General features: G+C 45.1%; 1 protein-coding gene across 2 annotated transcripts in view; it reads right to left on the bottom strand.

Annotated features, from left to right (window-relative positions):
• The window catches only part of LOC134905680 (myoneurin-like), a 111,781-nt gene that overhangs the window by 72,057 nt on the left and 23,962 nt on the right, over positions 1-15,762 (bottom strand). For both annotated transcript variants that reach the window (XM_063914650.1, XM_063914651.1), the window contains exons 2-3: positions 7,021-8,159; positions 5,038-5,207 (exon numbers count right to left, since the gene is read on the bottom strand). In XM_063914650.1, coding sequence (XP_063770720.1) covers positions 5,038-5,207; positions 7,021-8,093 — 1,243 coding nt within the window. In that variant the 5' untranslated portion in view covers positions 8,094-8,159. The remainder of the gene's footprint in view (positions 1-5,037; positions 5,208-7,020; positions 8,160-15,762) is intronic.

The following is a 15,762-nucleotide window of genomic DNA, read 5'->3' on the forward strand; positions in this document are numbered from 1 at the left end:
GGTGGAACTGGTACAATGACCTGTGACTCCACCAACTTCTGGATGGCTTCCTATAGGATAGCCCTGTTCGCCTTCAAAGCTGGCAAGCCTGATTTGAAGAATCGTTGAGGATGGAGATATTGAAACTCCAGCCTGTACCCCTGGGACACAATATCTTACACCCATGGACGACACCCAGACGTGGCTGAAATGCCTGAGTCTCTCCCCCACCGGCCCCACCTCCAGGCCGCGCGGTCCACCGTCACGCTGAGGACTTAGGCGTATCTGAAGTAGGCTTCTGTTCCTGGGAACCTGCGGCAGCAGGTTTATTGGATTTTGGCCGACCTCCCCTAAACAAGGTGTTAGACGGCTTGGCCTTTCTTGCTTTAGTAGCCCTAAAGGACTGTGATGCAGGAGAAGTGAAAGGCGTCTTCGTAGCCGGTGCATCTGATGGAAGAAAAGGTGACTTACCCGCTTTCCCAAAGAGAGCCTGACCTGTGTAGGGTAGGGTCTCCACACAAGCAGACCACTGGCGCAGCCAAAGTCCTCTGCGAGCTGAGACAGACATGGAAGATATCCCTGCAGCCATCGAACCTATGTCCTTCATGGATTCCACCATAAAATCTGCAGAATCCTGAATGTTATGTAAAAACAATTTAACATCACCTTTATCTATTGTATCCAAATCCTCAAGTAACGTGCCTGACCACTTTACTATAGCCTTGGAAATCCATGCACAGGCAATAGTAGGACGTAGTATCGCCCCTGAAGCCGTGTATATGGTTTTGAGCGTAGCGTCAATTTTGCGATCAGCCGATTCTTTTAACTCAGTAGATCCTGAGACAGGTAAAACCACCTTTTTTGAGAGTCTGGATACAGACGCGTCAACTATGGGTGGATTTTCCCATTTTTTCCTATCTTCCTCAGGGAAAGGAAAAGCAACCAGAACCCTTCTAGGGATCTGAAATTTTTTCCCAGGCTTTCTCAAAAATAGCATTTAATTCTTTAGACGCAGGGAAGGTTAGCGAGGCTTTCTTATTGTCTGTAAAGTAAGCCTCCTCAACCTGCTCAGGTGTTGTATCAGCAATATTCAATGCATCTCTAATGGCCTCTATCATCAACTGCACCCCTTTTGCAAGAGATGCCGCCCCCCCCCCCCGCAGTACATCCCCATCACCGTCTGCCGTGTCAGAGTCAGTATCCGTGTCATTCTGCATTATTAGGGCAAGAGCATGTTTTTGGAAGCGTACGTCAGGGGGCCTGGAGGCAACAGAACTGGACCAAACAGCAGGGGTATATGCAATTGCGGTCGAATTCCCGAAATTGGAGAAAAACTGGACTTTTTCGCTAAAAAAAAAATCTTCAATGAAATTCAGTACTTTCCGTCAAAAAAACGGACTTTCAAAATTCGACTTTTTGAAATTCGACTTTTGTCAAATTCGACTTTTCTGCAATGATACAAGTGCTGCAATTCGACCAAAGTATATTCAATTGAAGTTTGGAAATTCGACAACAGTGCTTTTAGACAGTAAATTCGTAATTTTCAATCCGCCACACTTTGGTGGGTGAAACTAATAAAAAAAATGTAAAACATGTTTTTTTTGGTGTTTTTTTTATTGGTAATAGCATATCTATTTATATTAGAAGGGATTAGGTACTTGGTTTGTCTTTTTTGGAGGCACAAGTATTTTTTATATATTTTTAAAAATAATATATATTTTTTTTTTTTTTTTTTTTAGATGGAATGGTAAAATCCCGGTAAAAAATGGCGTGGGGTCCCCCCTCCAAAGCATAACCAGCCTCGGGCTCTTCGAGCTGGTCCTGGTTCTAAAAATCCGGGGGGGGGGGGGGAAATGACAGGGGATCCCCCGTATTTTTAAAACCAGCACCGGGCTCTGCGCCTGGTGCTGGTGCAAAAAATACGGGGGACAAAAAGAGTAGGGGTCCCCCGTATTTTTTACACCAGCATCGGGCTCCACTAGCTGGACAGATAATGCCACAGCCGGGGGTCACTTTTATACAGCGCCCTGCGGCCGTGGCATTAAATATCCAACTAGTCACCCCTGGCCGGGGTACCCTGGGGGAGTGGGGACCCCTTCAATCAAGGGGTCCCCCCCCCAGCCACCCAAGGGCCAGGGGTGAAGCCCGAGGCTGTCCCCCCCATCCAAGGGCTGCGGATGGGAGGCTGATAGCCTTGAGAAAATGTAAAGAATATTGTTTTTCCAGTAGAATTACAAGTCCCAGCAAGCCTCCCCCGCAAGCTGGTACTTGGAGAATCACAAGTACCAGCATGCGGGAGAAAAACGGGCCCGCTGGTACCTGTAGTACTACTGGAAAAAAAATACCCAAATAAAAACAGGAGACACACACCTTGAGAGTAAAACTTTATTACACACCTGCCGACACACATACTTACCTATGTTGACACGCCGACTGCCACGTCTCCTGATCCGACGATCCGGGGTACCTGTGAATAAAATTATACTCACCTCAATCCAGTGTCCAGATATAAATCCACGTACTTGGCAAAAAAACAAACCGCATTTACCCGAACCACGGACTGAAAGGGGTCCCATGTTTACACATCAGACCCCTTTCCCCGAATGCCGGGACACCACGTGACTGCTGTCACCGAAGTCCCTTCAGCCAATCAGCGAGCGCAACGTCCTGGCACTCTGCTGATTGGCTGGACGTCTGAGCTGTCAGACAGTGCCTCGCAAAGCCTCTCCATTATACTCAATGGTGGGAACTTTGCGTCAGCGGTGAGGTCACCCGCGGTCAGCGGCTGACCGCGGGTAACCCCACCGCTGACGGCAAAGTTCCCACCATTGAAAGTAATGGAGGGAGCTGTGCGATGCGCTGTCTGAGGTCACACGCGCACAGCCAATCAGGTGAGCGCCACGGAAGTAGCGCTTCCTGATTGGCTGAAGGGACCTCAGTGACAGGAGTCACGTGGGGTCCCAGCACATTCGGGGAAAGGGGTCCCATGTGTCAACATGGGACCCCTTTCAGTCCGGCATGGTCGGGTATGCGTTTTCTTATTTTAACAAGTACGTGGATTATCTCCCGGACACTGGATTGAGGCGAGTCTAATTTTTTTCACAGGTACCCCGGATCGTCGGAGACTGTGGCAGTCGGCGGGTCAACATAGGTAAGTATGTGTGTGTCGGCAGTTGTGTAATAAAGTTTTACTATCAAGGTGTGTGTCTCCTGTTTTTATTTGGATATTTTTTTTCCAGTAGAACTACAGGTACCAGCGGGTCCGTTTTTCTCCCGCATGCTGGTACTTGTGGTTCTCCAAGTACCAGCTTGCGGGGAGGCTTGCTGGGACTTGTAGTACTACTGGAAAAAAAACAATATTCTTTCACATTTCTCAAGGCTATCAGCCTCCCATCCGCAGCCCTTGGATGGGGGGGGGGACACAGCCTCGGGCTTCACCCCTGGCCCTTGGGTGGCTGGGGGGGGGGACCCCTTGATTGAACGGGTCCCCACTCCCCCAGGGTACCCCGGCCAGGGGTGACTAGTTGGATATTTAATGCCACGGCCGCAGGGCACTGTATAAAAGTGACCCCCGGCTGTGGCATTATCTGTCCAGCTAGTGGAGCCCGATGCTGGTGTATAAAATACGGGGGACACCTACTCTTTTTGTCCCCCGTATTTTTTGCACCAGCACCAGGCGCAGAGCCCGGTGCTGGTTTTAAAAATACGGGGGATCCCTGTCAATTTTCCCCCCGGATTTTTAGAACCAGGACCAGCTCGAAGAGCCCGAGGCTGGTTATGCTTTGGAGGGGGGACCCCACGCCATTTTTTTCCGGGTTTTTCCTGTTTTTTCCCGTTTTTAAAAAACCGGATCAAAATCCGTCAAATCGGCCGTTTTTCGGCCGCGGGACTGTCGAATCCGTTTTTTATTGCATATGGTCAATTTCGGCACCCACTTGCCGAAATTAGCCTGTCGAATTGTGTCGAGTTGAAAAACGGCCGATAATTTGCCGCAATTCGCCGCTAATTGCATATACCCCATAGAGTTCTGTTAAACCAGAGTTGCAGACTCATTTTGTGCAACTCTAGTAGAAATCTGAGAAATCATGCTCTTAAGAGAGGCTAACCACTCAGGCTCCCTTGCTGGGACCTGTGCTAACACAGTGCAATCCTGATTACATGAAATGGTTGCTATGGGCAACATCCCATCTTAAATAGAACTCCCATCTTAGTAAATTTACCACATTCTCTCAACTCGGCTTGCTCTTAGATCCTCCCTAAATACTTTCTTTTTTTCTTTCTTCTCTCTATCTTCTTTCTGTAATATCCCCCACTTTTATATCTCCGCTCTATGATTTATTTCTTTACTTATTTATATATTTTGTTTTCTTTACTTTGCTATTTTTTATTTATTTCTCCCCTCCAAAAAAGGAGTGTAGAATTCTACAATATCTGCCCTGGGATCCACTGGTTTGACCAGTAGGAGCTACTCTACTCTCCACCCTTATACCGGTTCGATTCATTCCGTCCCTATTATGAAAGTTATTATAAACTTTTCTTTATTATGGTGTATTGATGGATATACTTGCTGTTTTTTCTTGCTCACTGTCTGTACTTTTTCAATAAAATTTTGAAATTGAAAAATAAACAAACAAAAAAAAATTCTGGAATCTCCATACTTTGATTGACAAGGAGTCAAAATTTCAAAATGATACATGGATTAGGGACTTTTTCAGACACACCTCATTAAAAAAGGGACCATCAGGAGTGGCATTTCCGAGCAATTTTTCAACACTTTGACCCCCTACAGCTCAAAAACTGTGATGCCTAGAGAAGATTTTTTTTTACATGGGTTAGTAACTATGTGGTAGTATCAAGTGTACAAAGTATCATGAAAATCTGAATCGGTGGGTGTCATGCCTGGGTAAACAGACATGGAATGACCCCTATTTTTTCAAGTCCCTTTAAATATATACCAGCAGAAAACATTTCGCCGAACCTGCATAATTATCTAACTTTTGTATAGTACAAACACATCAAATGACAAATAAGCTAAAAACTTTTTTTGTGTTTACATACTTTTCACTTTATATGCCTTGTCACACAGGTGACATTTATGAGGCCGGGCATCTGAGTGGTAAGCGGCATGATCGTGTAACTTCTTCAGAGTACTCAGTTCTTTACCACACTGGTCACACTGGTAAAACTTCTTGTCATGGTGGCTTGATTGGTGCAAAGACAACTGACAACTTAAATGTGAGCAATAAAGAAGAGGAAAAAAAAAACACTTTTACAAAAGTGCACAAAATATTATAAATTAGAAGATAATAATATAGTACAGTAGTCCTGCCAGAGGTTTTAGTTTTAGCATTTTTACAGCTTTTCATTCAAATCACCATCCCAAACACCTAAATGCACCTGTATAATTACGTGTGTAACGGAGCTCTGTACTTTCCCCACCAGCCCCTTGCCTGAATGCTAATGGAGAGCAGAGGATGGCAGTAGCAATGATTAGCATGATAAATGGGCTGCTTAGCATACTAAAAAGCCTTTTAATTGGCCTTTCTTTTCTAAAGGCTTTGTAGAGCCTGTAAAAAACAAAGAAAAGTACTGTACATGTCAGAGGTCCTTTTTACTTGCAGATAAATGTTCCACTAACATCTAAGAGGACAGTCGCTGGGGAATACATACTTTTTACTGGCGGACGAGATGCCGGCTTGTCAATATCCCGACAGCAGAATCCCGTACGTCATAATGCCGGCAGTGGGTTACCCTTGCGGGTTTGCTGTGCTCGCCGCAGGATCTATTCCCACTCTATGGGAACAGCTCTGTTGCGGTGGGATATTGTTTGTTTGTATTGTCGGGATTTCGGCATCGGTATCCTGAACGCCGGGATCCCGACAGCAGGCATTTTAACAGCAACCTGTCCCTGGCATACCAACACTTACTAATGTAAACATAAGAAAATGGAAATACTCATGACACAACCATACTATCTGGGATTCATGTATGACTTTAGACTAATCTCAAGTATTTTTTTGGACCCAATATACTGTTTTCACACTGCCCACACATATGCAGATTCATTTCACAAAGTCTAATTACCAAACAGCCAAATATGTGCCCAATGTGACCACAAATATTGGCCAAAATGCTCATATAGTAAAATATCTTATAAATTCTGATGCAATTTTACTGGGATAAGGCGATAATTTTACGTCCAGACACAAAGCAATGCCAAGGCTGTGCGATCTGTAGCCTGTATTACTTATAGTATCTGAACATTATGTCCCTTGCCACCCTTTCTTTTATGCCTTCTACTTTATTTGCTGTCTGATTTAACTTGTATAATGTGGTTTGCATTTGAGGATGGGTATGGCTTATTCAGAATGCCAATAAGCACCTGGGATACAGTGGTATGCCAAACCTGACATGCTAGTAATGCAATGTACAGAACCATAACCATGTCAGCTCTAGAACATTGAACTGATGATAGTAAAGCATAATGTTAAAAGTTCTAAAGATGACACAGCAACAATGCTGTATATAACGTCATGGTAGTTATGCGAGGTTCAACATACCACTGTCCCCCATATACCCCATAGATTGTAAGCTTGCGAGCAGGGCCCTCCTACCTCTACGACTGTTTTACCCAGTTTTGTCTTCTAATTGTGTCCAGTTGTAAAGTGCAACTGAGTTTGCTGCGCTATATAAGAAACTGTTAATAAATAACAATAAATATACCTGTTGACATTCTGTAGAGAAGCTAACTACATCCCTGTATTTGTATTTCCCAAAGAAAAACAATACATTTAGTTACAAACATTTTGATCATACTAAAGATATTTTAGGTGTGCTCAATCCTTGCTGAGGGGCAAAGAAATGTGAGATCCACATCTGTTCTGCAACCCATACCTGTTAGCAGTTTCCACAATGTCATGCACATATTGAAAGTTCTTTAGCTAGAGTATTAAACTCCAAAAGGTCTGTAGTACTGAACAGCAATCAACATGGATGTCTATAACTTGGTGTACCAGGCCATCACTGATATACGGAACTCACCTGTAGTTGAACTGTTTATCACAAAAGCTACACTGGAGGATGTTTACACCTGGATCATCTTGGTGATTGAGAAACTCAGAATATGTCAAGAGAAGTTCACACTTGTCACATTTATGTACAACGTCTGCAAGGTTTTCATCCCCATCCACTCTCTCCACCACACCACCACCCTGCAATCCAACTATTGTAGAATAAATCTTAGGTTTAATTGAATCTCCATGTAATCTCAAGTCATTAAGTGCAATTGGTTCCAAACTATCAGGGGTGTCTGGTTCATCGCATAAATTAATGCAGATATCTGCAGCTTCATCATCTGCTTCCTCTGAAGAACCATCATTGTGAATTGTAATAGGCAACTGCCTTGAAAATCCATTGCTAAGAAAGGAAGTCTCTCTAGTCTCATCAATAGGGCTCTCTCTACCCAGCCTTCCGTTTTTAGCAACTTGTTTACTCATAAAAAATCCAGGGTTCCGGACGACAAATGTGTCTTTGTAAAATGACGGTCTTTTGTGCATCTTGGCTTTGTCTTTTAGCTGGGACACAGTCTCAAACTTTCTTCTATCCTCACTATAGAGGTTGTTGTTGATATTCGAAAGGTTATCATCTCGGTTTCTTCTTAAAGACCGACTCTCAACTTCCTGCAGTCCTGGATCTTGGTCAGGAACATGATAGTCATCATCGGGGATGCAGAGTTCTTCCTTTGGAGTACTGCTTGGTGGGCTGCTGGACACACTGACTACTTGAACAGTAAGTGGGAGGCTAACTTGTAACAGTTGAGCAGCCTGCATAAAGTCCTGTACGTGACAAGTGGGGATTTTGTAAGTGTATATAAAATCCAGAAGATGACTAAAGCCCTCCAAGCTAACATTGTCGAGAACCAAGAATTGCTGTTGCTCATTTCGGCTCAGGGCTGCATAGAAGTATTCACTGCAAGCTGATAGGACATTTTTGTGGGCAAGGAATATTTTACCTTCTACCATCAAGGAGACATCACAAAAAAGACCCATCGATTTCTGTTCATTCAGTTTCTGAAGAATAGACCAACCATGGGCTTCTGGAGACATTTGATCCATCCTGTTTTACTTGTAGTGGCAAAGCAAGGATTTTGTACAACATCAAGCAGCTACAAAGTGCCAGTCCTATTGAAAAAGAAATTACATAAATAATCTTGACTTTCCATGCCTAAAATTATATTAACAAATACATTCAAACAACTACTAATCACTTAATAGCTGCAGTACATTTCAATTGAAAAAAAAGAAAGAAAAAAACACCACCACATGTACCAAGCAGCCTGATATTGACTAATTTTGTTATTAAATATCAACTTTAAAAATCAATAATCCACCAATTCCTAGGCTAAGGTTCAATCCAAGTGAGTGGTCCAGCCCTGGTTGCTTGACAATTTTTTTTTTTTTTGTGTGTGCAATGTTAGTAGTCAGAAACCACCATTACTTTATTTTTATTTACCTTCATATGAAGATGGTGGCCATTTTTGTATCATGGGGAAGGACTTTTTTTTACTGTTGCGGACATTTGGGGTAAATGCAGTATTTCAGCTCAGAAAAGTCATAGAAAGCTGGGATAAAAACAATTATTTTCAGCACATTTCAAAAAAAATTCCAAGTTCATAGAATACAAAATTTTAGTTTCTGACTATTAACTTATAGAGGTCATCACACACTAAAAATTTTAAATTTTAAAAATGATCAAGCAACCAATTAATTTAATTCTGGACCATTTGATATGGAGTAAGAATACAACTTTCAACAGGCTGGACCCCAGTAAACACAGGAATATTGGGGGACCCCTGTCAATCTGCTTATCCATGCAGTTTTGTGTTAAGCAACATAGATGTACAACCAGTTTTGTTATTAAGACAAGCAGTATGTGAATTTATATAACGTTGTTGAAATTTTGTGTTCATCTTTTGTAAGTTATGTTCAAAACCATTTTATTAACTTTATAAAGCAACAATAAGAATAATTCTTAAATGTCTGAGAATGTTCACCTCTGAATAGCTACTGATTAGAAAAAAATAGGATTTTAATTACCTACCGGCAAATCCTTTTCTCGTAGTCCGTAGAGGATGCTGGGGCCCACATTAGTACCATGGGGTATAGACGGATCCACTAGGAGTCATGGGCACTTTAAGAGTTTAAGGGGTATATGCAATTAGCGGCGAATCGCGGCAATTTTTCGGCCGTTTTTTAATTTGACACAATTCGACCGTCTAATTTCGGCAAGTGGGTGCCGAAATTGACCATATTCAATAAAAAACGGATTCGACAGTCCTGCTGACGAAAAACGGCCGATTTGACGGATTTTGTTCCGATTTTTAAAAAAACGGGAAAAAAAAACGAAAAAAAATTGCATGGGGTCCCCCCTCCAAAGCATAACCAGCCTCGGGCTCTTCGAGCTGGTCCTGGTTCTAAAAATCCGGGGGAAAAATGGGCAGGGGATCCCCCGTATTTTTAAAACCAGCACCGGGCTCTGCGCCTGGTGCTGGTGCAAAAAATACGGGGGACAAAAAGAGTAGGGGTCCCCCGTATTTTTTACACCAGCATCAGGCTCCACTAGCTGGACAGATAATGCCAAAGCCGGGGGTCACTTTTATACAGCGCCCTGCGGCCGTGGCATTAAATATCCAACTAGTCACCCCTGGCTGGGGTACCCTGGGGAGTGGGACCCCTTCAATCAAGGGGTCCCCCCCCAGCCACCCAAGGGCCAGGGGTGAAGCCCGAGGCTGTCCCCCCCATCCAAGGGCTGCGGATGGGGGGCTGATAGCCTTGAGAAAATGACAAGAATATTGTTTTTTCCTGTAGTACTACAAGTCCCAGCAAGCCTCCCCCGCAAGCTGGTACTTGGAGAACCACAAGTACCAGCATGCGGGAGAAAAACGGGCCCGCTGGTACCTGTAGTACTACTGGAAAAAAAATACCCAAATAAAAACAGGAGACACACACCTTGAGAGTAAAACTTTATTGCACACCTGCCGACACACACATACTTACCTATGTTGACCCGCCGACTGCCACGTCTCCTGATCCGACGATCCGGGGTACCTGTGAATAAAATTATACTCACCTCAATCCAGTGTCCAGATATAAATCCTCGTACTTGGCAAAAAAAAGAAACGAACACCCGGACCAGCGGACTGAAAGGGGTCCCATGTTTACACATGGGACCCCTTTCCCCGAATGCCGGGACCCCACGTGACTCCTGTCACAGAGGTCCCTTCAGCCAAACAGGAAGCGCTACTTCGTTGCACTCACCTGATTGGCTGTATGCGCGTGTGAGCTCAGACAGCGCATCGCACAGCTCCCTCCATTACTTTCAATGGTGGGAACTTTGCCGTCAGCGGTGGGGTTACCCGCGGTCAGCCGCATCAGGAGACGTGGCAGTCGGCGGGTCAACATAGGTAAGTATGTGTGTGTCGGCAGGTGTGCAATAAAGTTTTACTCTCAAGGTGTGTCTCCTGTTTTTATTTGGGTATTTTTTTTCCAGTAGTACTACAGGTACCAGCGGGCCCGTTTTTCTCCCGCATGCTGGTACTTGTGGTTCTCCAAGTACCAGCTTGCGGGGGAGGCTTGCTGGAACTTGTAGTACTACAGGAAAAAACAATATTCTTGTCATTTTCTCAAGGCTATCAGCCCCCCATCCGCAGCCCTTGGTTGGGGGGGGGACAGCCTCGGGCTTCACCCCTGGCCCTTGGGTGGCTGGGGGGGGGGGACCCCTTGATTGAAGGGGTCCCCACTCCACCAGGGTACCCCGGCCAGGGGTGACTAGTTGGATATTTAATGCCACGGCCGCAGGGCGCTGTATAAAAGTGACCCCCGGCTGTGGCATTATCTGTCCAGCTAGTGGAGCCCGATGCTGGTGTAAAAAATACGGGGGACCCCTACTCTTTCTGTCCCCCATATTTTTTGCACCAGCACCAGGCGCAGAGCCCGGAGCTGGTTTTAAAAATAGGGGGGATCCCCTGTCCATTTCCCCCCCGGATTTTTAGAACCAGGACGGGCTCGAAGAGCCCGAGGCTGGTTATGCTTTGGAGGGGGGACCCCACGCCATTTTTTTACGGGATTTTACCATTCCATCTAAAAAAAATTAAAAAAAATATTTTTTAAAATATATAAATAATACATGTGCCTCCCAAAAAGACAAGCCAAGTACCTTATCCCTTCTAATATAAATAGATATGCTATTACCAATAAAAAAAACACCAAAAAAACATGTTTTAAAAATAATTTATTAGATTCACCCACCAAAGTGTGGCGGATTGAAAATGACGAATTTACTGTCTAAAAGCACTGTTGTCGAATTTCCAAACTTCAATTGAATATACTTTTGTCGAATTGCCGCATTTGTACCATTGCAGAAATGTCGAATTTGACAAATGTCGAATTTCAAAAACTCGTATTTTGAAAGTCCGTTTTTTTGACGGAAAGTACTGAATTGCATTGTCAAATTTTTTTTTTTGGGCGAAAAAGTCCCGTTTTTCGACAATTTCGGGAATTCGACCGCAATTGCATATACCCCTAAGAGTGTGGGCTGGCTCCTCCCTTCATGCCCCTCATACCAGACTCAGTATAGGAACTGTGACCGAGGAGACGGACAACTTCAAGAGAAGGATTTTACACAGATAGTGGCGAGATTCACACCAGCTCACACATACAAGGCAAACCAAGCTAACCAGCTTGAAAACTCAGCAACGGCTGAACAATGTCACCAAGTAACAAAACAGTACTTAACCAAGAACTAGGCAGTACTGAACTAAGCAACCACTGCAGGATCACGATGCGCTGGGCAGGCGCCTAGCATCCTCTACGGACTAAGAGAAAAGGATTACCGGTAAAAGGATTACCGGTAGGTAATTAAAATCCTATTTTCTCTTACATCCTGTACAGTGTACGGGGATACAGTTGTGTACTGTGTCCGGAGACACATTCCGCCCGTTTAGAAGCCGTGCGTCTCTGTACCCTCATGCCGCCATAATGGCCAGCGACCCGCTAGCCGTGACGCCGGCTCAGTACTCACCACTCTTCATTCTTCTGGCTCTGTTAGGGGTGGTGGCGTGCTGCCGGACTGTACGCTCGCCGTGGTGGGGCTTGAGAATAGTTCCCTCAGGAGCTCAGTGTCCTGTCAGTGGGGAGCGGCACCATTAACCCTTCAAGAGGTTGGGCCGCCCCCCCCCCTCCCCTTAGTCCCACGAAGCAGGCAGGCTGGTGCCATCCAGCCCTGCCTGAAAATAACAAACATAGAAATCAAATGCAGAAAACTCTTCAGGAGCTTCCTTCAGTGTGACCGGCTTCTCCGGGCACATTTTCTAAACTGAATCTGGTAGGAGGGGCATAGAGGGAGGAGCCAGTCCACACTATCAATTTCTTAAAGTGCCCATGGCTCCTAGTGGAACCGTCTATACCCCATGGTACTAAATGGACCCCAGTATCCTCTAGGACGTAGGAGAAAAGGGAATTCATCAGATTGCAGATATGCTGCAGAGATGTTCAGTAATTCCTTTTGCTATACTACAAGATCAATTCGATTTGCCCAAAGGTGAATATTTTAATTAAATGCGTATTTATAACTGGATATCTAGTATGTTCAGGACACAGGGCTGGCTCTATTGGGCCACTGCCATCAGATTTAATAACATGGATTACTATGGACTGTACTAAAGCTTTTGGTATTCTGGTTTATGGGGGGTCATTCCGAGATGATCGTAGCTGTGCTAAATTTAGCACAGCTACAATCATTCACACTGACATGCGGGGGGACGTCCAGCACAGGGCTATCCCGCCCCGCATGTCAGTGTCGCCACCCCCAGGCAGAAGTGCAAAGGCATCGCACAGCTCCCGACCAGCGCAGCTTTAGCGTGCTGGCCGGGAGCTACTCATTGCTCCCCGGCCCGCCCCCTGTTTGGTCTGGCCACGCCTGCGTTGGCCGGACCGCGCACACGAAATGGCGGCCAAACGACGCCGTTCCGCTCTTCTTCCGCCCAGCGACCGCCTCTGCCAGTCAATAAGGCAGAGGCGATCGTAGCGGCCCGACGGCCTTCTGGCATGCGCCGGCGTGCTGCGGCGCCGGCGCAGTTCTGACCCGATCGCACTGCTGCGATAAACTGCAGCGTGTGATCGGGTCAGAATGACCCCCACTGAGTTTGTGGCCAGATGATAAGTCTAAAACCCATTTACAGTGGGAAGCGGATGTTTACACCACACATATGAATAAACAGTGGAGTAGCTTAATGCGCACTATGTTGAAATGTCGTAATCATATTGAACTACAATTTAAACTACTTCATAGATAAAATTACGTAAGTTGTGGTCCTCACAATCTAAATTTTGTTAAAAATTGTTCAGTTATGGGGGGACATATTTAATATTTTATGGCAATACCAGCATGTTCAGCAGGTATTGGCAAGAGGTCTTTACGGTAATTTTCGAAAGTTATAGACCATACAATAAAGCCCCACTCTCTAATTGCCTTGCTACAAGTCTATCCTTTAGACGTTCCGAAACAACATTGGGGGTAATTCCAAGTTGATCGCAGCAGGAATATTTTTAGCAGTTGGGCAAAACCATGTGCACTGCAGGGGAGGCAGATTTAACATGTGCAGAGAGAGTTAGATTTGGGTGTGGTGTGTTCAATCTGCAATCTAATTTGCAGTGTAAAAATAAAGCAGCCAGTATTTACCCTGCACAGAAATAAAATAACCCACCCAAATCTAACTCTCTCTGCACATGTTATATCTGCCTCCCCTGCAGTGCACATGGTTTTGCCCAACTGCTAAAAAATTTCCTGCTGCGATCAACTTGGAATTACCCCCATTATTGGGCGAGATTTAGTTGTAGATGTGAGATTTTACCTCACCAGCTCAGATTTTGATAACATTTGGTATACGGAGACTATATATATGTAGTCTAGGAAAAAATACATTTTATTTAAATATCTCATGCCGTTTCCAAATTACGGCTATGTAAGGTTTTCAAAAGTATGTCAAATGCACACAACCAGCATATTTTCAAATCGCCATAGCAGCTCTCCTAATTAAGCTAGAGAGAGGTGGGAGTGTCACTTACTGTGTTTTTATGCCCTTTCCTATGATATACAGTACAACACAATAGGCTCTGTGAGAAAAACACTTTTTCTAAATTCAAACTGAAATGTTTGATCATGATTATCTCAAAAAGTGAGTTGACAAAAATTTCAGGACATAGTCTATACTAATGTTAAATGTTTGTCAAAATGTAAAAGTGGAAAGATAATGGGTTCATAGTTAAAAATAATTTAAAGCAAGGTAGTTCAAAAAAGCCAGGTGTATTACAACAAGTAATACAGTAGGCAATAGTAATACACTCGGCTTTTTTGAGGTAGTGATATTGTAATAATAGATTTGATGGCTTCATTAGTTTAATTATAGAATCAAGTTGAATAGAAATACTTGACATTGTATTAATCAATCAGTCAACAATGTAAGCTGAAGATAGATTGACAATGCCTCAGTGGTTTTTAAAGTGTCATCAGGAGACATAACATAAATTCTTCCAGTTGGATTTATAGGGTCGACTTTGGGGTGCCCAACCAGTCAGAGGCAAAGAGCCAGAAAAGATCTGTAGTCAAGAGCAAGAGCCACTATCATGCGCAAATACGGGGGCGTGGCCTAGTTGTCACAAAGCCAAACCCCATTTTTGTGTGCACACCTTTCGGTATGACGTTTGTAGAAGTAAGACCTCATATTATAACCCCGTTTTTAGTCATGTTGTACACTGCCAGATACATATAATGCCCCAGTACAGTGCCACATACATATAAAAACGCCAAAAAATGGGTGCCTCCACAGTGCCAGATACATATATGCCCCTACAGTGCCACATACATATATGCCCCCACAGTGCCACATACATATATGCCCCCACAGTGCCACATACATATATGCCCCCAGTGTCAGATACATATGTCCCCACAGTGCCAGCCAGATATGCCCCCAGTGCCTGCTAAGCCCCCAGTGCCAGATATGCCCCCCAGTGCCTGCTAAGCCCCCAGTGCCAGATATGCCCCCAGTGCCTGCTATGCCCCCAGTGCCAGATATGCCCCCAGTGCCAGACACACATGTCCCCACAGTGCCTGCAGTGCCAGATACACATGTCCCCACAGTGCCAGATATGCCACCAGTGCCAGATACACATGTCCCCACAGTGCCTGCTATGCCCCAGTGCAGATACACATTTCCCCACAGTGCCTGCTATGCTCCCAGTGCCAGATACACATGTCCCCAAGGTGCCTGCTAAGCCCCCGTGCCTGCTATACCCCCAGTGCCAGATACACATGTCCCCAAGGTGCCTGCTAAGCCCCCGTGCCTGCTATGCCCCCAGTGCCAGATACACATTTCCCCACAGTGCCTGCTATGCTCCCAGTGCCAGATATGCCCCCAGTGCAGATACACATGTCCCCAAAGTGCCTGCTATGCCCCCAGTTCCAGATATGCCCCCCAGTGCCTGCTATGCCCCCCAGTGCTGCTGCTCACTCTCCGGCGGCGGTGTCTCTCTTCAATTAGGCGCCGGTCCGTGAGCCAATCAAAGCTCGCGGTCCGGCAGCCAATCAGGAACCTTAGCTGCTGGTCCGCAAGCTCTGAGGGGCTCACGGACCGGCGCCGAATTGAAGCGAGACACCACCACCGGAGAGGCGTGCATGTGTCTGGGGCTGTGGTGGCCAGGAGCCGACTGAGCCGCATGCTGCAGA

The sequence above is a fragment of the Pseudophryne corroboree genome, chromosome 1, assembly GCF_028390025.1.
Source record: "Pseudophryne corroboree isolate aPseCor3 chromosome 1, aPseCor3.hap2, whole genome shotgun sequence".
Taxonomy (NCBI): Eukaryota; Metazoa; Chordata; class Amphibia; order Anura; family Myobatrachidae; genus Pseudophryne; species Pseudophryne corroboree.